A 25,771-nucleotide genomic window follows, 5' to 3' on the forward strand; every position below is an offset into this window, starting at 1 on the left:
CTCCTTTCTCCATAAGCCCAAGTCATCTTTTTTGTGCCAACTGAAAATATTCTGTAAATGGATGCACTTTCTCCAAGGAATATGAATTGGGGCACAGAACAATGCTTTGTTCAAGTTTTAAATCAGCCTTTCTAGTCCGCTGAGATTCCTATCTGCAGGTCCACCAGTGTCCTGCAAAAATAAGGGAGCGAGGCTTCAAAAAACTGCGCTTTTTGCAAAACAAGTTTTCGCTACGGTATTTCCCTTTCCACCTCCGATCTTCTTTGAGGTCCCATTACAGCCAAGGCTGGGGTGGGGATGCACACCTTCAACTAAGCCCAGGCCATAGGATTCACATATTTATGATACTTTGTGATGCATCAGAACACTGTGCTCTCTATAGTCCCCCAAAATCACAGACACAACTTTGGCTCCTCCAAATCTTGCCCCTACATCTTATTACCTTCCCTGTCCAAACTCCTCTACGTTTTTCTCCCCTTCCCACACTGGTCCTGTGGGCCAGTCTCCCACCCAGACCTCTGCAAGAGCCTCAGGGTTGTTACGTCGTCTGCAGCGCCCCCCAAGAAAGCGTATCCACTTGTCCGTTCCTCCCCTGTACAGTCTTTCACTCATTTCTGACCAAACCTAACTAGGAGGAGTCGCCTACGCCTGGGCTCAGCGAGCCACAGACTGCATGCAGCCTCTGAGGTACTTTCCTGGGCTGCGTGTGCAAGCTAGAATCAGCTAACAGAGGGGGGCTGACAGTGGCAGGGAGGGAGGATACTTTGTGAGCTTGTGACAGCCAGTCAAGGCCATGGTCAGCAGGGAACTGGCCTCCCTGGCTCCTGCGGCATTAACGCTTATAACTAGCGTCCTTTAAGCCAAAAGCAGTGCCTCCCTCTAGTGCCAGGGAGGCACTGCTTTTGGCTTAAAGAGAGAGCATGGCATACACATGCTCTCTCTCTAGTGCCAGGTGATGATATTTGCTCATTTTTGCTTTCTCTGTCCCCTTAAAGAGGGACAGTTCAAGCAGATGCCCTCTGTGAGAATCCTGACGAGAGCTGTCCATGTGGACGGCTCTGCTTGGGACCCCCTGTGGGTACTCATTGCCCCTCGAGCCCATTACAGTTTCCTGCATCACTTTTATGTCCTTAAACAGACTGTGCTCACAGAGTACTGGTCTGCACAGGGTACGTTCTCCGCATCCCCATTACTTCCGGTGCAGGTAAGGGAACACGTGGCACCAGCAGCCTGCAGCTCCCGAGGGGCGGAGCACAGGAATGGGCATCAAAACCATCCATGGTGAACTGGCCACGCAGCTGGTACAAGTTTCACTGGTTGGTTGGTTTGCTTGTTTTCATTTTTGTTTGTTCAAAACTGAAAACAAGCTACTTAGACACTGCTAGCACTGAGAACTCCCCACACTTGGAGGTCAACTGCTACCATCACATCAGAAACTCTGAAGGCCCACATGGCCTCCTGGCTGCGTGCTGGGATGTGATGTGTGTGTGTGTCCCGTTCCCTAAAATCCCTTCCCTTAGGATACAACTATCCCGACAGTCTTACCATACAGTTCATAGCAAAGTGGTTGTGCTGCGTCTGAAGCTCCATTGCGTGAGGGTGGCTGGTCCCAATCTCAGTGTAGCTGTTCAGAAACAGGCCCTTGTTGTGTGTGATCCAGTCAAACATCTACCGGAACGAAAAAGACAACATGAATCACTCCAGGAAGAAGAAACAAACTGACAGGAACCCGGGAACAGGGCCAAACGCAGAAGAGGCAACGTTCTTCCTTGATAACCTCTCAGCATTTGGGTCCAGGATTCTTGACTTCTTAGAAGTTAGCACAGTTCTGAACCTGCAGGACCTGTAAGAAACTCTTATCTAACAGATGGTTCCTTTGACAGATGAGGAACGCAGGAGAGCAAAGACATTCAAGTCCGCCAGGCTAAAGACAAACTCTTATCTTTTGACTTTCAACCCAGCCCCCAAGCTATATTGAACTACTTAGTGGCCCAAACTACCCTTCAACTAAAGACCTATTAGGAATTAGGGATTTATAATGTCTGGGTGGGTTTTGGTGATAGCAATGCCAAAAACTATAAGATAATGTTCTTGAATGCAAGAAGTAAAAAAAAACACCAAAAAACGTGGGCAAATGCAAACAATAAAATTTACTGTGAAAATAAAAAGGATTGGGAAAAAATTTAACAAAGACATCTCTCTTAAGGTTCAATGGAGAGACTACCTGGACAAGGATGTAGATTACGTTGTTCACAAGGAAAGTACTTGAAGAAAAACTATAGAGGCCCGGTGCACAACATTCGTGGACTGGGATGGGAGGGGCCCCTCAGGGGATGTCCAAACAACGGCTTAGGCCCACTCCCTGCAGTCGGACATCCTTAGCGCTGCTGCGGAGGCGGGCCGCTGCACTCGCCAGCCGTCAGCCTGGCTTCTGGCTAAGCGGCACTCCCCCGGGGGAGTGCATTGACTACCAGGGGGCAGCTCCTGTGTTGAGCGTCTGCCCCCTGGTGGTCAGTGCGCATCATAGCGACCAGTCGTTCCACAGTTAGGTCAATTTGCATATTACCCTTTTATTATATAGGATAAACACCTATCAGTTAGCACTGCTACTGTGCCTTGAAGCAGAATCCGAGATGGCCACCTGTGTTTTTTTTTTTTTTTAATGATTAGAAGGAAGATTCTCCAGTGTCTTTGACAAGGCAGCACCTAAAACCTAAGTGCACTGGCAGGTATGTGAAAAGCTTACCGAAGAACAGTACTGGAGGGTCACCTTTGAAAGGTCCTTTATTTCTAATGTAGTTATTTTTTTACTTTACAAAACATTCTCCTGTCCATGAAAAACAGTCAGTGAGATCAAATGAAGAGTGGCCAATTCACCCACACCCATGGCTGGCACCACATTCCCATAAAGAAGTGTACTGCTTTCCCCTGGCTAAGAGGAGTTAGCCGATAACTGGCAAGGATTCTCGCTGAGTAGTTGGTTTATCTGGAGCACAAGAATAAGATATGAGAGCATAAATTATTATTGTCTCTATTTTCCAGAAACTATTAATTTTAACTCAATATTCACCCTTTTTAAAAAAAAATAACAACAGATCTGAATGGTGTACTGTCACTGGCTTTGTATGTGTGGAAGAGCAGAAATTAGCAAATGACATACATATAGGGTGTCCCCTCAAAAATGTCTGCACACACTTTGAGTAATTATAAGACAGTGTTTATTAAAATACACTTAATTTTCAAAATTGAGCTATCAGCTGTTAAAGTGTATGTACATTTTTGGGGACACCCTGTACATAACTATTGCTTTCAATAATATAATGTTATAAAACATTCACTCTTTTAGCCGAAGATATCATTCTTGTCTATCTTACAGGCATTCGAAACCATCAGTAATGAATAACTCGAAGTGTCTACAATAGCACTGCACTGCACAGTGAATGACCGTGGGAAGCAGATCTAGGGGCGGTCCCAAAACTGACACTCTCCGTCTCCAGTCTCTAACCGACGCCGTGAGAGTCGCTTACCCTGCCCCAGCCCTTTCTCTAGACCAAACGATCCAGAAATCTTCCCGGTGTAGCCCCTTTTGGCATCCCTCTCCCTTCTCCTTTACCTTCTCAGCATCCTGTTCAAACAGCCGCAGCTGAAAGCACTGGTCCAGCTTCAGCTTCCGCACGTGCCACATCTGATGCAGATGCTGCCGCGTGGAGTGCAGCCGGTCCAGCATGGCGGACACCTTGGGTAAGAGGCTCTGCAGGTCCGCGTTGCCTGACCCTGAGTTCTTTTTGGGAAAGCTGTCGCTGCTCTGGATCCTCTGGAGCAGCTTCTGTCCCTCCAAGTCCAAGTCCTCGATGGGGGCCTTAATCACCTTCTTCTTCAGCTGGGAATGCTCCTCGATCATGTTCCGAGCCCCCTCCAAATCCTGAGGCAACTCCTTCTTGGCCAGGATGTCCTGAAGCTCCTCCAGCCGGGACAGCATGTGGGTAGCGTTGCTAATGTAATCTTCAAAAGCAACTCTGATTTCAATCCATTCTTCGTGGTTGTACTCCAAGCAGCCATCGAACTCGGGAGTTAGCTGAGAAGGGTCAACTACTTTGGTAAGGCCTTCTAAAGAGACCATATTTGTCTTAAGGGAAAAAAAACAGGTATGAGAAGATGAACCAACTCTGTATGGTCTTAGCATAAAGCAGTTTAGTCACAGATCTTCAAACTTAAAGCAAGTAATCTATTTATAGAAAACATAACATACCTTGTTCTGGCCCCATAAATATAAGTAAACGAAGCACTACAGTAGAGTTGGTGAAAATAAACCCATTAGAGCAACACATGTATGTTACTTGGAGTATCTAAAATGATAGACTTATATGTATTTCATGAGAGCGAAAGATATTAGATTTCTTTCCAAGGATGTGGACACTAACCCACGATTTTAGGCACATTAACTAGGAAAGGTGTCAAATTGGCAAGTACAGAGCAGACGATTCAGACATTTCCCTTTTGTCAAGGCAGCCTTCCTCATCCACACCACTCCACCATCTCACTCCCAGCAGAGAAGTCTGCCCAGGCTTCCTTCTTCCCGCAGTCACGCTCACGTCCTGTTCATGGGCCTCAAAATCCCTCTGGAGCACCACCTCCCACTAAGGACACTTGTGTGGGGGCTGCTTGTTAGAGGACTGACCAGCGCTGCTCCAACCAGACCACCCTCATCATGCCCCCTTCCTAAACTCCACCTCCCGTCAGGTAACGCCTCAGAGGACATGAATGGCTTTTTAAAATGTAGAAAACATACAGGGATTAGCCAGAAAGCTGGCAGAAGCTCTTTTCACAAAGGTAAAGACAGAAGGTTTCTTCGCTTCGATAATCCGCCAGATTCTGAGCAGTACAAGTGCTGTACTATGTGATACAGTTTTAGTCAATTACAACCTAAACAGGAAATCCTAACCTCACCCTACCTGTCAGACCTGCTGCAGGATTAGGTAAGAATTATGCCTCAAGGAAAGCATCGGAGGGCGGGGTGATTACATGCAAAGACAAAGGTAAAGGAGGAAGACCTGTGGCCTAGAACCAAAAGAGGAAAGAGAAAGGGGCTGGGAGTCACACCTGTCCCCTCCAGCCTCAGAGGAACCTACACCTGCACTCCGTGCTGTTTGGCGTGAGAAACCGTGAAGGCAGCCAAGCTACAAAGAGGGGCTGCTTCTGAACGAGCACTTCTGCTGCCGTGTGACTGGCGTTCACGCCCGTCTCATCTGCCTGGACTTTTAATAACGTCCCTGGAGGCAAAGCAGTTCAATGGAAAAACCGGTATCGGTAACCTTGAGGGCCAAGGGACAGATCAAATTTCAACTAGCAAAACCTGGCGTGCATTATTTTGCCAAACCATACTTCTGCTTAAAACACGTATAAGTAAATACAACACACTTTAAATTTGACATCAAGAAAATAGTAAGACCCAATAAATTGTCCTCCAAAATCACTTCTAATTGCATATGAAGATAAAGGCTTACTGGTTTCATGTTTCACCTCAGTCTCTTGAACGTAGTTTCAAATCAAAACTAAATTCGGATTTCAGACCGAAAATCAGTACCAGGGAAAGAGATTTAAAAATGGAAGTAATACACGTGTAACAACACTTTGAAAAGGGTAACATGTCACAAAAGGCTTGAGGATTAATACTGGGTGATGGGTTTAATACCATTATTGCTGCCTCAAGATATGCCTTTTGGGATACTGATTTTAAGCTGGCTATTAAGAAACAATAAGCTCAGAAAGAACCGCTGACCCTTCGCCTGCTTCAGAGAGAAAAAGCTGCTTGAAGGACGAGAGCATCACCTGGCACCAGGATATAAACTATAGCTGGCGATGGGGGGGGGGGGGGGGGGGGGGGGGAGTCTGGCAGAGCTGTTTGTTGGACTCTCCTCTGCGTCCTGCTGTTTCTGGGTGGCCCAGCAAGAACTCTTTACTACGTGTTTGCTCTTTCTCAGCTTCCTGTAAACTACCTGCTCTCCCTTTGACATCCCAGACCCCTGCCTCCCTCTTCTTTGTCCAAAATGGCATATAAACCGCAACTGCCCGATGCGTCTGCAGGCCTCATAGTCTCACGGCACTCCTGCATGTACATCCGGAATAAATTCTGGACATTTTCTCATAGTCTGTCTCCTGTTAATTTGATTATTAAGACTAGCTGGAAAACTTAGAATGGTGGGGTAAAAATTATTTTTTGCACCCCCACACTGTTTACCTTACAATACATGCATATAGTCACTGAACCCTAATGCTTGGTGAAAAGTTGCTAGAAGAAGCAATCTATTTAACCCAAAGTTATTATAATATATTATCAGAAAATGTTCAAATTTTATACAGAATATGTACGGCATGAATCCAGTTTCAAGCTGGCCAGACACTTTCTTCCGATAATCATCTCATGTAACTGCCTGTACCAAAGCCTTGTCAGAGCCTTGGAAACTGAAGAGGTGGTGATAGTAGAAAGGAAAATAAATTAACGCTTTATACACTGTCTGCAAGTCAGCGTCCTTACGAACCACCCAAACCCACCTTGGGTAAACGACCCACTAGGATGACACGATAAAGGAACTACCTTTGTTACTTCATGCAATAACTAGTTTCACATATGTACATAAGATACGCAGTTCCCATCTAATATGTCGTTTTAAAAAATCTAAACCAGCCTACAATGAGGAGGGAAAAAAAAATCTGTTTTTTTCTTTTTTTCATTAAACCATAGGTATGCTTGTAGCCGGGCTGGCCACACATGGAAGTTACCTCAAATTCAAACTTAGAACTGCCAAAGTTAGTCCTCTGCTTCTGCCAAAAGTTGTCCGGCTTGATGATGAGTGCGACGTGGATGCAGCAGGGGAAGGACTCCTGCAGGATCTTCAGCAGAGGCTTGATGGAGTCCCACTTGGACCCGCGCATGTCCACGATCACCGTGAAGCCTCGCTTGCAGACTTCTTCACTAGAGAGAAAGGAAACACACGCTCAAGCCGTGCAGCTCGTGCCTCTTTTTCTGGGCAGAGTCCCGCTGGGCGATGCTGACACTGTGTCCTCTCTCCTGATCTGGGGCTCCGTAGCGAAGGGGTGCCCCCTCCACCCACAGCCTGGCTGCGGGTCAGCACTGCGAGGGGGTAGGGAGACTATGAAAGGATATGGAATTGGTTCAGAAAGAGCTCAGGTCTTACCCGGGAACCAGATGCTCTCCCCGCTCCCGGGTCATAAAAGAACAGACTCCGACTATGCGTGCATCAGAACAATGATGACTTGGAACAGGGTTCAACTCTGAAAACCTTTAAAACTTTATCTTGTATTCATGGTTTCGTATCCTGTCTCCTCTTTAGGAGAAAAACCACCTTTGTGTGTTAACTGATCACACACGCTGCTGCCTAGCAACTACTGCAGCCAAGGTTCTTAGCGAGCACTGAATGGGCGACCCCTGGCAGCGCGCACAGAACCCAGGTGGGGGTGTCACACCCCCATCCACAGCAGCCCCCTGGACTCCCCAACCACAGGCGTGAAACCACCCCGCCAGCATGCTGGCAGCATCGGCGGGGACTTTTCCCCTTTTAACTTGTCCCAGGGCCCTGGACTGGGGGTCCATGGCGCCCTTCGGGCGGAGTCTTCGGGGTCAATCTATTTTCACAGTACATATCTGCCTTTCACCAGCTGCACGGACGGGTGAAGGCAATGGTGGGAACTGTGCTGGCCCTTAGCACCGAGCAGGGCAGTGCAAGGAGCCACCGCGTCCCTCCTCTCCACGCGCTCGCAGCAGGACAAACCAGCCAAAGAGCCTGTCCTCTTTAGAGTGACCTTGATGAAGCAACAAAAGTGATCAATTAAATCCCAACCCGAGTACATGGTAAATATATATGATGCACTTGTGTAATCAAGAATAAACAACAGGAGTCAGAGTCCTTAAAGACGGGGAACCCTGGTCTCGTTCGGCTGTAGCACCCGTGTTACACGGCCTCCCACTGAAGAGCAGCCTTATCCTCACCGGCGCGCGGTGCACAGGGCCCACCCAGGCTGCTGCTGCTGCTGCTGGCGCAGACCTGGGCCGGCGAGGCTGCCTGCGAGCTCTGCGGAAATCCACGCAAGGCCTCGATCCACCCAGTGGGAATTTTAGGTGTTCACCCAACACGAATGTACTGGGACTATGAAAAGGTTTCTGACATTGTTTCTGCCTCGTGTAATCACCATGAGAAATTAGTCTAAATTAAAAACTCAGAAAACTAATTGCTATCATTAAGTGATGTTAAAAAGCCAAAAAATTAAGTCAAAATTAAAACCAATTTTATGCTCTCTTGCATGAGTTCACTCCTCTTCCCTCTCCCTCCCTTCCCTCCACACACACACACACACACACACACACACACACACTCCTTTCCTTTCCTTGACTCATACCATGCGAGTAACTGACATCCGAAGTTCACCGATGTAAAGTCCCTAAGACAACTGCATCTGTATAAAAGGCTTGTCATAAAAATATTCTGAAAAAGTCTGTGGAACAGAACCTGAGTAGGTGGCGGCTCGCAGTCCGAGGAACATGGTGTTGAGAGCCGGAAAGAGAAAACGGACGGACCCAGCAGCCTAGCTTACCACTCGCCTGTGGAGAACTGTAGGAAGGAACTCATTCATCAGTCACCTACGCCCATGACCAGGAACTGGAGGGGAGTTAACACTGGGCTCACACACGCCTCGGGCTATGCTGTCAGCTCTCTGGGTCTCAAGCAGGTCCTGGGCCACAACCCAGGCACCACCAAAGGCGTCCCTCACAAATCCTAAAGGTAAGCAGGGCTTCCAGAAATGCCAGAAAACCTCCCGAGTCACTGAAACGAAGGGTCCTGGGCCTCCCTGAACTCTAATGGAGTGAGCAGTGCAAGGTCCCATCCCATAGACACGCCAGGGCTCCTGAGGCCCGGGCCAGGCCAGCCTGGGCAGGAGGAAGCCTGACCCGCTGGGCGTTCTGCTCCAGCTCCCGGCTCTGCTGCCCCACAGCCGGAGACTGCAGCCTCCGGGGTGCCGACTCGTGTTATTAGCTGCCGTTTGGGAGGCTGCACTTTAAACATCAGTCGTCACCGTACCCAGACAAACTCTCTGGCAGCCTGGCTTCCTCCTCACATAGCCCCGCACAGTGTGTACACACAACTGCAAAGTCCTCCACTTGAAAGGGGCTTAAAACGAATCCCGAATAACTCCAGGCTTACCAACAGGAACAAGCCGAAGAAGGACCCAACCAGAAGGTACCCTGAGCCTGCACCCTTTATAGAAGGGTTAACCACTCCCCTTCCTCCACAATCCAACTGTTAGCACCCAGTGACTTCCAAGAAATGGAAACTACACGGGAACTGGCTGGGAGTGCACACCCTTTCAATCCGTCTGTCTTTACCAAGTTCAAAGCCAGTCACTATTAGGAAAATCGTGGCTTGCAAACCTCCCGGAACCCAGTTCTGTATGTGAGCAGCTAAGGAACGTGTGCAGTTAGCAACAGGAGATGGGCTACAGCTATTCCTCCGCCGTGAAGACGTATTAACCAGCACACTGGGAAGTGTGACTTATTCACCAGTTTGGTTGGCAGTTTTATCAAAGAACCTCATTTTATCTATGAAATACAGAAAAGTTAGATAAAACAGAGGTCCCTTCTCAACACAAATCTCTAAAAAAGAGAAACTCTACTTTCTTTAGTTCCTAGATAAAGAAAGTCCCTTCTTGAGATACCATCTCACACCTGTCAGAATGGCTATCATCAACAAATCAACAAAGAAAAAGGAAGCCTCGTGCACTGCTGGTGGGAATGCAGACTGGTGCAGCCACTGTGGAGAACAGTATGGAGTTTCCTCAAAAAGTTAAAAATGGAACTCCCACTTCTAGGAATATATCCCAAGAAACCAGAAACACCAATGAGAAAGGATATATGCACCCCTATGTTCAAAGCAGCACAATTTACAATAGCTAAGATTTGGAAACAGCCTAAAGTGCCCATCAGCAGATGAGTGGATTAAAAAACTGGTACATCTACACAATGGAATACTATGCTGCTATAGAAAGAAGGAACTTTTACCATTTGCAACAGCATGGTTGGAACTGGAGAGAATTATGCTAAGTGAAATAAGCCAGTTGGAGAAAGATAAATATCATATGATCTCACTCATATGTGGGATATAATGAACAACATAAACTGATGAACAAAAAATGGATCCAGAGACAAGGTAACACTGAACAGACAGTCCAACCTCAGAGAGAATGCAGGGGAGGGGGGTTAGAGATCAACCAAAGGACCTGTATGCATGCATATTAGCATAACCAATGGGCACAGACACTGGGGCGGTGGGGGCTTGTCCAGGGGTGGGGGGTTGGGGGGGAGGTCAATCAGGGAAAAAGGAGACATATGTAATACTTTAAACAATTCAAAAATAAAGTCCCTTCTTATATGAAAGTTCGTGAATGAATTCATTCAAAGTCTCCACATTATTTCATTAGGGACCAAAGAGAGTGGGAGTGGTTTATCCATTTAGTTGCTATAAATCATTTTAATGTTCTAGAGCATAATTCATGTAATTCAAGCAATAAGAACAATGAACACCTAGAGACGTACCAAGCCCACTGTTATTTTCATGGCTGGGCAGGAATCCCCACCACCCCAGCAACAAGTTCTGCTGCGACTTGCTTCTCCTGCACTCAATCCACGGGCAGTCGCCTTGCACATGCATTCTCTGAAAATCACTCTGCTCCTCCTTTTTCTTTTAAAGGAGGGGGAGGGGAATGGAAGGTGACCCAAGTAAGAAACCTCAACTCCTCGCCTCTCCCAGGTCACATTAGGTTTAACTCTGGGGGCCACGCTCTGAGAGGCACAGACCACCTAGAGACCATGCAGAGGAGAAGCGGGCTGATCTGTCTCCGAAGACATCGAAGGGAAAATCACTGAAGGAACGGAGGAGAGCGAATGCGAAAGATGGAAATTACTGCACTACTTCCTTCTGAGGCAGCGACGGGACCTGAGGCCCTGCGCGGGGCGTGTACGTGAATCACCTCACTCAGTACTTACAAGGATCCAAAGAAGTACAGATTAACATCACATTTTGTAGATCGGAAGACGGATAAAGGTAATTAGTAGCTCGTGCCAGGTCACAGTCAGTCTGACTGCCTGTGCGTTCCAGGAGGGCACGTCGCGAGACTGTCTGGCTGAGGGACAGCCAGGGGCCACCTTCACATCGCAGATTTCGGGAGTAACGGGCAGGGGAAGAGATCGCACAGACCCTCAGGACTGCTTACACCACTCCGAGACGACAACCAAACCCTCACGTCCCAAAGCATTCATACACCATGGCCCTGGCCGAGTTCCTCAGTGATGAGAACGTCAGCCCGGGCACCAAGGGGTTGCGGGTTCGATTCCCAGTCAAGGGCATGTACCTGGGTTGCAGATTCGATCCCCAGCCCTGGTCTAGGAGTGTGCAGGAGGCAACCAATTGATGTGTCTCCCTCACATCAGTGTTTCTCTCCCTCCGCCTCCCTCCCTCCCTACTTACCATTCTCTCAAAAATAATGGGGAAAAAATATCCAAAGGTGAGGATTAACCAAAACTAAAATAAACACTACCTGTATCATTCATTATTCAAAGTGTGTGTATACATTTCAAAAAGTAAAATGAAATTCCCACACCATTAATTTGATGATTTTTATCGATCCTACTGTTTGGCTAAAACAAAGCCGTGCTCGCTAGGGGCCACACAGTGCTTTTTGGTCAGGCAGGGTGGGACCAGGCAGGGTGGACCCAGAGGGGACTCACTGTGAAATTCTCCTCCATTATCACTTGGCAAATGCATCACTGACATGTTATTCTCGCCTCTCTATTTGCTCATTAACCAACAACAAGCAAAATGGCATTTCCTGTCACTTGGAACTGTAAATACAAAAGCAAATCTAGGCATGAAATGAAGTGACTGCTCTCTGCAGCTGGAGGGTCACCCTACACACTTAAGTGTTGATGAGTGAAATAATAAGAGTGCTCGGGATTTGTTACAAGATATTCCAGGGGCAACATTCGAGTAAAACAAGATTAGCAAAACCTGCTAATCACTGAAGCTAGGTGGCAGGAGTGTGATGTTTGCTACGCACTTCTGCCTGCTTTTGTGTATGCTCATAATTTTCCAATGACAAGGTTTTTTGTGTTTTTTAATGTGGGTCATCCAGGTAAATGCAAACATACCTGAATCATTTTTTAAAAAAATATGTATACTCCTTTGTCTGCTTAGAATTCAGGCTGTGTTTCAGTTTTCTAGAGAGCACAGTGCCACATATTGAAACAGTGAAAACAGTGAGAAACCCCAAACCACCAGAACTTAATGTGAATGAAAAGTAATGTTCACATTCATAGTCAAAACAGATTTCAAAGCCAGAAAGCAAACGGCCAAAGTTACATGCAGCAATTCAATTATGTAATTTCAAAAAACCACCTGGATAACAGCAATTCAACTTGTTTTTCATTCAACTCCGTGACGACTCTCATTCTGCTAAGTAAGAACTTTTTTACTTTGTCCTTTGTATTGCTCTACCTCTTTTCCATCATCAGCACAGTACCTGGCACAGTAGAACTCAGTAAGTGGCAGCTATCAACTATACTGTGTTTTAGACATGATAGTGAGTAGCATTTAATTTCTAAAACTCTTTCCAGCTCTGTGACGTCAACGGTTGAAGGGGAAAGGGAAATAGTACAAGGAAAGGGGAAACCTTTCCGCATGTGCCATCCCTTCGTCGCTGACGATACGAAGTGCAGTTCTCCCGGGGGATCCCCAAACAGAAACCCAACACCTTCCTCAGCAGGTTGGACCGACAGCGAGGATGGCTTACAAGCGGGCACAGCCGTCCTCCCCGGCTGGTGCCACAAAGCCTGTGCTGGGAGGATCGAGTACACTCACCCACCTTTAGGGCCCATTATCCTGCTCCTGACCATCCTTTATTGCTCTCTTATGTAACATGCTCCTTAAAGGTACTGTCTCCTTGAGCCTATGTTATGACCAACTTCTGTTCTTATTACACGTCCTAATTTAGTCTCTTCGGAAATGCCCTCCCTCTGCATGTGCCTTTCTAGAATAAAGATTTCCTTTCTTCAGAGGGAAGCACCCCTCCAACCTCAACACACAGCAGCCCCTTGATCTAGGCATGGCTATATCCTGGGATGTGTTAAAGTAGTATTCCATTTTCCAAAAAGCAACCTGAACAATTAAATGGATATTAGTGGGGGGCGGGGGGAGGATTTCTTTCACTGGTTATCAGCTAGTGCTGCAAGTAAAACCTCAATGAGAGCAGAAACAAAGACACGGGCCAACTGCTATTCATCGTTCCTTTCCGCAGGTCTGTCTGGAAAATGAAGCTTTGCCTATTCTTGGTGTTTTTCAGCATCCACACTAAAAACCTCCCTGACCACCACTAACGGTGTCCCGGATTGAATGGGGGTTCCCAAACCTGACGTCCTGTCATATTAGCTGGGAAGGATTTTCAATGCCCCACAAACTTCATGCTACAAATCAACAGGATACTTGCAGGGAACCCCAGCTCGGCAGGAAGACAGCAGTGTCGTATCAGAAGCAGCCGCTACTTCCTGGCTCCCAGGATTCGGCATCGTGGGATCAGAACCATCAACCACAACTCTTCATTTCTACCTCTGGCACCCGTCCTGACCCCCCAGCCGGGGGCCTCCCAACCCCACTATCATCACGCAAAGCACTTCACTCAAAACATGACCTCTCACCCCGCGCCAGAAGTGCTGTAAGCAGGCCAGAACGGTCACCATGTGAAGTGAGGAGAAAGAACATACTTTTAAGTTTACACCACTTGTCTGCTTGGAACTCGGGCTGGGGCTGAGCTGTTTCTGGAGAGCTCGGCGCCACATCCTAGAACAGTGCCAGCAGTGAGGAGCCCGAACCGCCAGAACTCACCTGGGGATGCAGGCCAGGTAGGAGATGAGCCTCCGGAGGTCCTCCTGTCGTATTCTGTCATGATTGCTGCGGGCCGGGAACGTGAGGATGGGACCTCCGCGCTTATCTCTGCCACCTGAAACAAACACGGGAGCACACTGAGACACAGACAGGAGAGGACGGCACGCTGACGTGCCACGGGAGGCCACGGCAGGCCACGGCGTCCCCAGCCACTCCCACAAAGCTGTTCCTCTATCAACCGCAGGGCCTGAAAGGACGGACTAAGGGCTACAGTCCCTGTTTCAGCGGGCACATGGCCAGCCTAGCTCACCCCCTCCCGGGGCTCGGCAGAAAGAAACCGAGCTCTGCACACCACCTGGAAGGTAGTCCAGACGGCCTGCCCTTTCCTTCCAATGTGTCCTCCTTCCCTCCGTTTTGTGTTTGGAGAAAGGAAGTTTTCAGGTGCAAGTGCTCATTCGCCTTGAACAACCAACACCTGTTCCCAACGCCCCCGCCCTCTCATTCTCCTCCACATGGTCCTCTCTCCTCTCCCAGCCCTGCATTCTAAGCTCTCCCTCTGCTACGATCCAAACTGGGATTTAAGTCTTGAAAGGGAAAAAGACAGGAATGCTCTTCAAACTTCACGCTGATGACTTCTATAATCTGGATCTAGGGCGTCTTCCTCTCTCAAGGGCTGCGCCCAACCCCACTGGCCAAGTTTTACCAATCTCTCACACAAAGCCACTATATATAAAAGGGGTGGGGGAGCTTTGCATGCAAGAATTATAATGCAGAACTAAATTAGTTAAGGACTTTGGAAAAATCACATCACATAAGTACAAATCTCAGGTGATGACTGGTCTTTGATAGACAGGCAGCCCTATTTCTCATTAACATAGACACAATTCCAATGAAGTCTGCTGGCACCTCTGACCATTTTTGGTGAAACTGTCACATATATTTTATTACTTCCATCGGGGTTCTCAGAAAGGAAAACTGAGCCTTTCCAAGTGGGTCCTCCATTTAGTTTTTCAACTCTGGGCATCTCTTCGGAAGCACAGCATGAAGATCTCAAAATTCAAGTCACGGTATCCAATTCTAAATTATTTTCTCATCTTAATTACTTACCTCAGCAGCATAGGCAAAATTAAAAAGCAAGCAAATAACAACAGAAAACCAGATTTTTTGCTTTTAAGAAGGCCAAGAAATTATCCAGCAGATGTTATTTTAAAAATACATGTTACCAATATGGGGATTTACAATTTCCTGGAATGATTAACACTGTTTCTGCACAGAAATAAAACTTAACTTTGAACACTTAAAATGATCCACGTGTATCACACCACCTAGAAAAGTGTTAAATTACTCATAAGCCCGGTAATTCTGGTATTAAGTGGTAATAATACTAAACTGTAGCTACCAATACATGGTATGCATGGTGTCCAGAGGTTGACACACACATTCTGACTTGATCACCACAGTGACCCTGTTAAGAGTTTTATGATTGCAGTATAATTGAAGATACTGATGCTCAATGAGCTTAAATAAAGACAAAAGGACTCTGCCAGCACGCGCCAGCTGGGTCCTTCCCCCTGACAAGAACTTACCTATATAATTTTTCAAACTAATGGCTTCAGTTCCTTCTAAAGTAGTAGAAATATCAGAAGGACAACTAAACAATGAGTTCCTAGGCCTTTTTTAATGAATAAAAAGTACTATTAACCCTGGCCAGTGTGGCTCACTTGGTTGAGCATCTTCCCACGCACCGAAAGGTCACTGGTTCAATTCCCAGTGCCCGGGTTTCGGGCTCCATCCCAATAGGAGGCGTGCAGGAGGCAGCCAGTGGATGTTTCTCTCTCTCTCCCTATCTCTCAAAATCAATAAAAACTTTTTTTTTAAGTGAGAAGCAATATTGTTATAATGAATAGAATGTCATTACCAAGTCATTGTCTAAAATATCAAATAGTGTTATTAGGGTAATATCAATGACTCTAGGTTTTGGAATACCTCTTGTCTCCAATAAAAGACAGGAAACATTTCGCTATTTTAATTCCCCAACATCTTTCATTCTTTTCAAAAAGGAATCCATAACCTTAATCAAAAGTATTCCAGCTCAACACATATTACAGAAACTTGAACTTTTAAAGATACAGTATGAAATTTAGATAAAAACATTCACCTGACTCTTGGTAAAGAGAATCATACCTAATATGTTTCTGGATTCCCATTCTGAATTTTTAAAATGAAACATAATGTTTGACTCAGTAGGGAGATGAAATGCCAATGACCTGTGTTCAGCTCTCCTTTCTCTGGGGTCATCATGTCTCTTAATGCAAGCAAGGCAGGCTCTACCAAAACAGAATCCAAAATCTGCCCATCGAAGAGTGTCACGTGGGGAGTCATTAGGTGCGCACACTGCACACGGCCAACTGTTCACTCCAGAGTGAGAGCTCAATGAAGTGAGTGTGACGTGCTGACTGCTTCTGTTGTACTGCCTCACCTTTCACCTACAGACATCTTCCCAGCTGGGACCACTGACGAGGAGTCCCCTGAGACATACTGGCAAGCTCACCCTCCAAATAGGCTCCCACTCATGTCCTAAAAAAAGCTAATTTAAACCTAAACTTGAATTTCAAAGTAAAGGGAAAGAATTCAATTTGTCTTTTTCCTTTTTTCCAGAATAGAGCTTCAGAAAACTCTCTAGGGTCGTTTTAAAACTTCATCAAAAATCACTCATGAAATAAAAATTGCATATTCTCTATTTAAATAATTTAACATTTTCTTTTCACGTGCTAACCTCCCTGCATTGGGTGTACCTTCCAATCTGTGGTGTGTTACAGTCAGTGAGGGACAGGCACCAAAATCACCCATCTGCTGACGCCTCCCATGGGGTTAAAAAAATCAACATGTTAGAATCAATGAAATGCAGCGTTAGTTCAGAGGCACATGGTCCCTGAGCCTAAAGGAGCTTGAAAGCAATCCACAGATGTCTGTTTAGGTTGTATGCCCCAAAGCTCTGCTTGTTTGCCCATGTCACAGAAGGCACCCAAATGAAAATACTGTTTGGGTTAGGAAGCAGAAAAGTTACAGCTTTGAAGTTCTCGTTCCTGAACTAATATATATAGTGACAGTGCAGCTTATAAAAGCGTCGCCTACTAGACATGCTAACATGTTGTCTGCTGTCAACCCACAGCCTCATGGTGAGGCCGGCAGGACAGATGTCAGTCCCATTTTATGGACAGGAAACTCGGCACCTTAGCTGGGACAATAAAAAGAAAAGGGCAGGAAATCCACTTCCTGCACCTACCAACGTCACAGGATGTCCACGTAGGAGAGTTCACAGTCTCTGGACCTCCCTTGTGTCTGTAACCAAACACCCAGAGCTCAAGGGGGAGTATCTGCCTATTCAAATGCATGTTCGCCAAAAACAAGAGAAAACAAAAAGGACAGTTTTGGTTCATAATGACACTCCTTTTCAACTCTATAAAAACCGCTTCCTCTCTACTCTTCCTCTCCCCACCCTTTATTTCTGTACGGCACCTATGGCCTTCTGGTCAACTGTATAACTTACACTTTTCTGTCTGTCGGTCTCCCCAACAAGAATGGAAGCCCTACGGAGGCAGGCATCTGTTCATTCCCTGATACCAGCATGTACTCTCAATGCCTAGTGAGAGATGGGCACATAAGAAAGGGGACTCAATAAATGTCTGCTGTATGAACGGATTCTTCTTCTACATTCCACACAAACTTAATGAAAAATACCTACCACAGGTATCAGGAAGTTAAAAATGGGGATGCCTGAACACTCCGGTAGGAAACACGATACTAAATGAACTGGGTCTGTTTTAATATTAAAGAGAAGGCTGAGAAGGTTCCACATTATAGCTACAAATGTCTGCGTGACAATTATTTCCTCAAACCCATTGATGGCTCATTTCCTTCTTGGTCTCTTGAGCTTAATGGCCCAGAATGACCAGAAACAGCTAGACTCAAAATTGCCTTTTTTAAGATCCTCACTGAAAGATAAGTTTTTATTGATTTTAGAGAGAGAGGAAGAGAGAGGGAGAGAGAGGAATATCGATGTGAGAAACATCAATTGATTGCCTCCCATAGGTGCCCTGACCAGATATCAAACCCACAACTAGGTATGTTCCCCCACCGGGAATCAAACCTGCAACCTTTTGGTGTTTGGGACGACACTTTAACCAACTTAGCAACCCGGGGCAGAGTTGACCCTTTATCTTTAAATAAATTAAGAACTCACATTTCATCCAATGAGAATGAACTGCTCTTGGAAGGCATACTTACTGTGAGAAGTACAAGGTAAATGCCAATGAACCAACTGGATTCTGCTCTGTGTGGCCCTTATTTGGTTTTCTGGATTAGGACACCATTGAAAACTATTCCCCCCCCCGCCCCCCCCCCCCCCCCCCCCCGTGGAACAGTCTACCTCATGACCGTGAAAAGCTCTGAGAAGATGTGGTTTGTAAAAGAAATTATGGCTACAATCTGTAAGTCTGCTAGGTAACAACCTCTGTTAAAAGGGTGTCTACTGGGCCCCCGTCCCAGAAGCAGCCAAGGCCAAAAGCTCACCAGCCCGGCACCTTCTCAGGCGCGGCTCCTCCTGCCTAGTCCTGAGAGCCAGACACTGGCTTACAGCCTCTTTCTAATGAACACTCTAGGACTCGAGAGTCCTGGGAAGGCCGCTGACGGCAGCGGGCCCTCCAGTCAGCCACTGGACTCAGGCTATACTAGATGCCAACAAGAACATACGAGAAGGACGGGAGATACCCCCTTGCCTTTCCGTGAAACGCAGAACTCCACAAAACTGGAACAGGTACTCTCATTGCAGATCCAAACTTTAGGATAAAAACGGATGAGCATTCGGGGTCAGGTTTCTTTAAGCCCTTCTTACGGATGCCTCTTATAGTTATAAGTAGAGTCTTTTTGTTCTGTTAACTTTAAAATCCATCTGTAAACTACAAAGTCAGGAGCTTACAATATTGGCCTGCGTCCATACTATGCAGTTTGTCAGTAACTGATTAGAAAACAGCAAAGGCCACTTTTAACAGTGGATTACGAGCCAAGAGTTGTTTGACTTCATTCTTTAACCATGTGTTCCCATCGCTCTAAAGCACCTTCTTGTTTTCATGAACTTCATATAATCTTCTGTTTACCTTCCAAATGCATTATGCATTAGATTCCCTTCAACAACACCATCCAACAGTGTCTGATAGGGGCTAAGGAATACTGTTCGACAGAGAGCAAGGTAAAAAGAGTAACAAAAATACCACAGGAGGCTGCATCCTAAATATATACCATTCCCATGGGCCAAAAGGACACACAAACCATGTAAAAGCAGCTAGCAAGGTTATAAATTCAAAATAAAACGTGTTCGAGAGGAGACATCAGGTCAGCATGGCATGCCTGTTTGAGAAAGGTGAACGGTTATTGAGGGAAACGTATCTAGGAAGACTGTCTAAATGCATGTGACCATCTACAGGTTCACCTCCGCGTAAACAGAGCAGAAAATTCTTGCAAACCTTTGTTTTGTAACAAGTAAACTGGTGCCAAAAAGATGGAATACCCAATGGCTGAAAAAGCCCTAAAGCTGATCCTCTATGTGCAGAGGGGAGGGCAGTCAAGTGCCCCAAAGTCTGGAGGACTGCTGCAGACTGTCACCACACTACAGGAGGGTCAGGAGCCCCACAGATGGCTTTACAGTTCTACAGGCAAATGGAGGACCCCGCTGGTAAAGACCACCGGAGCTTTCATGGTCCATGGCAAGGGTTCTACAAACTCCAGGACCAGAGGCCAAGGGGAGAGCGGCCATGGATTCATGGGCATCCTTACCTCCCCAAAGAGGAGGCAACAGGTAGGTAGCCACAAAGTACAAGAAACCAAGGTAAAAAAAAATCAGGATGCGTCCATATATGGTCACATTCCCACCACTTTTGCGGAGATGACAAACTTAAAAAAATCAGTTGTTTTACCTAGTTGATCGGGGCAAAAGAGCCAAATGTTTGTGGAATGACAGACACAAACATTTCAATCACCAGTGTTATCTGACTTATGATGTGCCTGCCAGAAGGAAGAAGATGTTTGGGCACTAATATCTCAGGACAATGCTACAAGAATAAAGCACCTAGAAATCTACTGAAATACAAATGCTCCTGAGGGTGTGGCAGGTGAGCTAGTTCAGTGTTTGAGGCTTTGTCTGATACTGTGTCAGAAACAGTCAGAGAATCCATAAAGCAGATGATAAAGTTAGACTTTACCTGAAAGGTATGCAACTTTTTCCTTTAAAATTGGCAGGACATCCATAGCTTTCATTTCATCGTTTTTTCGAAACCCTGAAATAAAGAAGAAGAAAGTAAAATTACTAGGTTGCTTGAGTGACATTTAATTTTTTTAACCATTCTATCCAATTCCAGCTTTCTTCACACCATTAAATCAACTCTAGAAATATCATCATTCAAAAACACTTGAATTCTCTGATCACAGAGTTAGCTTCTATTTTAATGCCAAGCAATGATTTGCCCACAGACGCAGAGGCGAAAGTACCAAGCAGGCTCTCAGCCATTACTAACCACGAAAATCTGGTCCCAAAAATCAGTCCACAACATTTCAAAAATCTTCATTTTAATCTTGTAGATTCATGTAAATACTGGCAAGTAACACGGCTACACTGTTTTCTAAAAACTGCTGTTTTGGCACACTAAATCCTCTAGGGGGAGCCCAATGCCTCATCTATCAGACTTGAGTCACCAACAGTGGCAGGGAGGAGAGAGGGATTATAAATAGCTGGGGGCTGGCCTCAGCTCCCCGGGGGCTCTGCCCTCCCTGGCTTTCTGGGTCGTGCTCCCCTGGAGGAATGTCACTGGCTCGTGGGGTAAGATGGCCCAGTGCCACCTGCTTCAGAGGGTGGCCAAGGCCCTTTTCTCAGTGCAAACCAGCTCTCCCACACTCCTGTCTCTTAGACGGCCAAGTGGAAATCTTGTGGAGGAGAAGCATGTGGCAGGCAAGTTGGGCCAAGCCAACATCCATCTAAGCAGAAGGAATTCTTGCAGCCCAAACATGTCCAGTCCAGCTCCCCAGGGTGAATGCCCACATGGAAGTTTGAGGTCAAAATGCTCATACTCATAATAACGCCTCAGGATATTTCTCTTGGAGGTCTCTAACAGAGGCCATCTGGGTTCATCAAAACTAGCAACTATGGTGATTGGCAGAGAACTCTCTAGAAAAAAAAAATAAAAGACTGATGCCCCATCCCTATTTTCCTGTACGTTTTTGCCAAAACAGTACAAGAAAAGCATTCAAAATGTAAGCTTTGGTAACACAACCAACGCCAACAAGGAAACCTGGAATTAGAAAGTAAACAAACGGAGCTTCTTCCACTTCAGGTCTGTTTGAGGGGCTCCGATTGGACCAGGCCTGCCACAAATTAAATCTCCAAAACACAACTATTTCGAGGCACTGGAGAGTGGCCAAAAGCAGGGAGAGACTCTGGGGAAAAGGAAATGACACTGGGTGCACCTCCCTACCAGGGCTTTTAGCCAGAGGAGGGCCCCATCTGAGCCAAAGGGAGCTGCTAAAACAAGAATTAGGACCCAGCTCAGGGTGGCCTCAGCAGCTGACAGTGAGAGGAGAAGCTGTGGAAAGGAGGAAGGGGAGCCCCAAATTCAGAGCATGAACTTGGTCCAGATCTCTGGCTGTCCCCCGAGCATGTGCCAGGCAAGCTCCAAGCCTAAACTCTATGCTAAAGAGGAAAGACCTCACCAAGGTTCGAGTTGGTGCCCACTACAGAGATTGTAGCTTCAGTCCCACCAAATTAGTAGCCTGCTAAAGCCAGCAAGCAAACAACAAAAGCAGCACCTTTGGGAGGAATATAACCAAGTCCAGTCCCTACAGCATTATCATTCAAAGGAGCAAAGAATGACTAAATTAATGGTGTGGTTTGATTTTTTTTTAGAGTAAATCTTTCCTGTCCATAGGATGTAAACAACCCAGTTTAACAGGATTAACAGTGACAGTGAGAATCACCAGAGACTTTGCACAAAGAAGGCCACAAACAAATCTTGATGAGGATCCTGGGGTCCAAGAGGCTTAGTGTACTTACTACCTGGCTGGTCACAAAAAGGCTCGACACAACTTGGACCTCCAGATCACCAGGCCATTTTGCTTTCCAACATACCACGCTTGGTGCTGGCAACCTACCAAGCTTGTAAAACAGTGACTATTTATAAAACGCAAAACAAGAGCCAAGAATTCTGCAATTTCATCCTTAAGATTCCTTCAAAACTCTTGAATGGATGCAATCTAGTCGCAGCAATTCATTGCCAGTCATTGGGTAATTCACTGAACGTGTCTGCAAGATTGATTACATCCAATTCCATTTGAGATGGACCCAGGTGGAAGGAGGGCAGATGCAATGAGAAATTAGGCACCACCTCAGGCCTCAAGGAGCCAGGTTTATGTTTACTCACAGAAAAGGCACAGGATGACACGTTCCATAAGCAGCACAGAATGCTAGGATGCCCGGGCAAATGTGGAAGCAGACCAAATCATAGAAATACTAGAAAGAATTGAGCCTTAGCTATGGATTCCAATCCACAGGGATTTGAGTAGGATCCCCCTTCTAGTGCTACCAGATAAGACAAGGCCTGCTTCCTACCATTCCCACAGACGCCCTGGCCAGGACACAGCAAAGCCCTCGGGAGGTGCCACCACAAACTGCAGTCCTGGACTCCCACAGTCCAGAAACGGGAGCCCCACGTGTGGGTCTGGCTCCCTCTCACACAACCCTCCACAAGGAGAATGTCCTAATCCCAGTGCTGGTGCCTCAAAAGAGGACTGTGGGACTTCTAATACTTGCAAAGCATTCCTGACAATCCCTGCTAACTCTGAACCACACCTACTTATCACAGCCTTGATGGAGTGAATGGCAGAAGTTAGTGCTGCCATGTTTCAGGCCACCCCACAGGAAAAATAATATCATACTGATGTAAAAAAAGGTGAAGAAAACAAAATTTAACAATGAAAATCACAGCTTCCTATGTCCTACTATAAGCCACAAGCTCATTCCCATGTAGCTTCAGTTTCTTAAAACTGCAGTTACCCATTAGCCCATCACAGTTCCTGAATTTCTCCTCTAAATAAAACTGTCTTTCTAGAGGAGGAAAGGCACAGAACCGATGGCTGAACCGGTGTTGGAATGTGTTATGCTTGCATTGTGATATATGTCCATGTCCAAACACAGACTAGAACACAAATTTGAAACAGTTTTATCACCATGTTTTTGTTGAATGTGTCACAGGAAAGACGTTAATTTTATTAAAACTGTCAATTAAAACTTTTTAAACAGGAAAGAAAACAAGAGGTGGTGGAGGGAGCAGAAATATAAAACTAACCATACAAAAAAAATTGAGTGTGTGGCTATTATGGTGGTCATCTAAAGCATTATTTTTTATCTCATTTCCATTTTTTAAAAACACACCAAGAAGCAAAAGACTGAGAAAGTATGTATACATATTAAAGCCAGATTAAGTACATCATGTAACTTTCAATTAGAAGCAGGAGGAATTCAGCCATGAAATATCCTTAGATCAAAAAGGCAGATTCTGTACCATGCCCTGAGGAGCCATTTATGAACACAGAGTATGTGACTATAAAAACAAATTACAAAGAAATGGCTTCTGTGCCATTCCACTGATTCTAGATTACACCAGACAAGACAACTCCCACTGTCTTCTTTCCTCATGCATTACAGGACCTTGCTGTGGTTCCTAAACTTCAGGAACAAAGGGCTACACTCAGTGACTATCCTGGGAAGCACACACCTCTCCTCCCATATGCTCGAAGAGGGACAGGAACAGCACATGCCACCTGGAGCGATACTTCTGAGATCACGGACCACATCTTTGGGCCACAGACCAGGAGTCAGTAGCAGTTTTACTTCTAAGTGTCACCAAGGGAGCTTGAAAATGCTAATAATAGGTGGAAGGGGGTACCTCAGAGATAATTTTAGTAAAAAAAAAAAAAAAAAGTAGCCCTAGCCGGCTTGGCTCAGCGGCTAGTGCATCAGCCTGCGGACTGAAGGGTCCCTGGGTTGCAGCTCGATCCCCAGTGGGGGGTGTGCAGGAGGCAGCCGATCAATGATTCTCTCTCATCATTGATGTTTCTATCTCTCTTTCCTTCTCTCTTCCTCTCTGAAATCAATATAGAAATATATATATATATATATATATATATATATATATATATATATGTTTTAAAAAACTAGAAGAGAGGGCAGAAAAAGAAGAGCACATTGAAAGAGGTAAGTGGGCAACGTCGGAGGGCACTTAGTTGTACTCATCTCGTGAATGACTGCATACACCTTTTTCCAAATGCACAGAGCTTACACTGATGTGCACGGAAAGAGGGATGGGTCCTTGTCACAATTTAAAGTGCACTCTGCTACCTGAAACAGGGAAGCCCAGGTGAGTTTTAATGAAGTGCTAACTCCAGGAGACAGAACACGGCCCAGGCTGCCGTCAGCCCAGGCTAACCGCTGGGGCAGAGATGTTCCCTGGGGACGTCCTAAACCACGCAACAAGTGCTCCTTCAATCCAAGTCTACGAGGAATCTGATCAGAATGTTCACATGATAACATCTGGCATTACTCTCAGATCCTGAGATTTAACAGTTGCTGAATACCATTGGGGGGAAAGGGTTTGGGTTAAAAATCAGATTTTATCAGTATTCATATAAATGTGCAGGTAGCACTTGACGATTTTCTTTTCTCTTTCCAGTTTCAAGTCAATACAAATAACCCCTCTTCCTAAAACAAATGAATTTTAATATTTAGAGGTTTTAACATACTCTTTTAAAAAATCGTAACTCCAAGGTTCACCATGGTATAACTTGCCAAAAGTGACTGTTACCAACTTTTAAACTGCTGTTAGGTTCAGCAGCATGTCATTACTCATATTTCCCTTAAATCTTCCCTTAAATCCACCTGCTAGCCAGAGGATGGCTGCTTTGTTCCCTGCTGCATCCCAGACACCAGGACAGGGCCAGGCACAGCACAGTCAATAAACACGGATGGGTGAATGAATGAATGAATGAATGAACGAACGAACGAACGAACAAATAAACATAATTCCCCAGCTCCTCACTCCTGAACTACCATTCAAGCAACCCAATGCTCCTCAGCACTATTTTAGGTTGTGAAATATAAACTCAGTGTTGTTCAGATGGCCACTCCTATAGTATGATTTATAAGAAGGAAAATTAACCTCTCCTCCCTAGGAGGAAATATTCCACAAGTTATCATTCAACAACGGAAAATCTTTTAGCCAAATCGATGATCTGAAACTTTGACTATCTAATACCTCACTGGTCAAATCAACTTCTCATTTTTATCCTGAGGCTCTGCAAGGAAGTGTTGTATTATTATTGTTGACAAATACCTTTTGAAGCGAGTCAGTGCTGACCAGAATGCTCACTCACTTGGTCACTTCCGTGGTATTAGATTTTTTTAAAAGACAAATAGAAAAGGAACAACAACCCCACACACAATTTTTTTTTTTATTTAAGAAGGAAAAAAAAAAGTACTATGGAAATATATTCACAATGAGTAGAAGCTTTTATGCACCACATTATTCTAAAAGTGTGGGTGGGTTTTTTTTACATTGTGGTTAAAAAAATTAAGGTGAAATAAATGAGTTAAAAATGAATCAAATTTTTAAAGAAAATCTTAAACTAAAACACAGGTTAATTTTGGTTAAATTTATTTTTATTTTTCATTTTTAAAATCTTTATTGTTGAAAGTATTACATATGTCCCCCTTTTCCCCACATTGA

At 45.5% G+C, this 25,771-nt stretch overlaps 1 protein-coding gene across 6 annotated transcripts in view; it reads right to left on the minus strand.

Moving 5' to 3' along the window:
* Nucleotides 1-25,771, minus strand: part of TRIO (trio Rho guanine nucleotide exchange factor) — a 304,156-nt gene that overhangs the window by 181,523 nt on the left and 96,862 nt on the right. For all 6 annotated transcript variants that reach the window (XM_079791309.1, XM_079791308.1, XM_079791311.1 and 3 more), the window contains exons 2-6: nucleotides 20,204-20,278; nucleotides 13,947-14,061; nucleotides 6,781-6,973; nucleotides 3,614-4,126; nucleotides 1,546-1,668 (exon numbers count right to left, since the gene is read on the minus strand). In XM_079791309.1, the coding sequence (XP_079647435.1) occupies nucleotides 1,546-1,668; nucleotides 3,614-4,126; nucleotides 6,781-6,973; nucleotides 13,947-14,061; nucleotides 20,204-20,278 (1,019 nt within the window). The remainder of the gene's footprint in view (nucleotides 1-1,545; nucleotides 1,669-3,613; nucleotides 4,127-6,780; nucleotides 6,974-13,946; nucleotides 14,062-20,203; nucleotides 20,279-25,771) is intronic.

Source organism: Cnephaeus nilssonii, assembly GCF_951640355.1.
Source record: "Cnephaeus nilssonii genome assembly, chromosome: 2".
Taxonomy (NCBI): Eukaryota; Metazoa; Chordata; class Mammalia; order Chiroptera; family Vespertilionidae; genus Cnephaeus; species Cnephaeus nilssonii.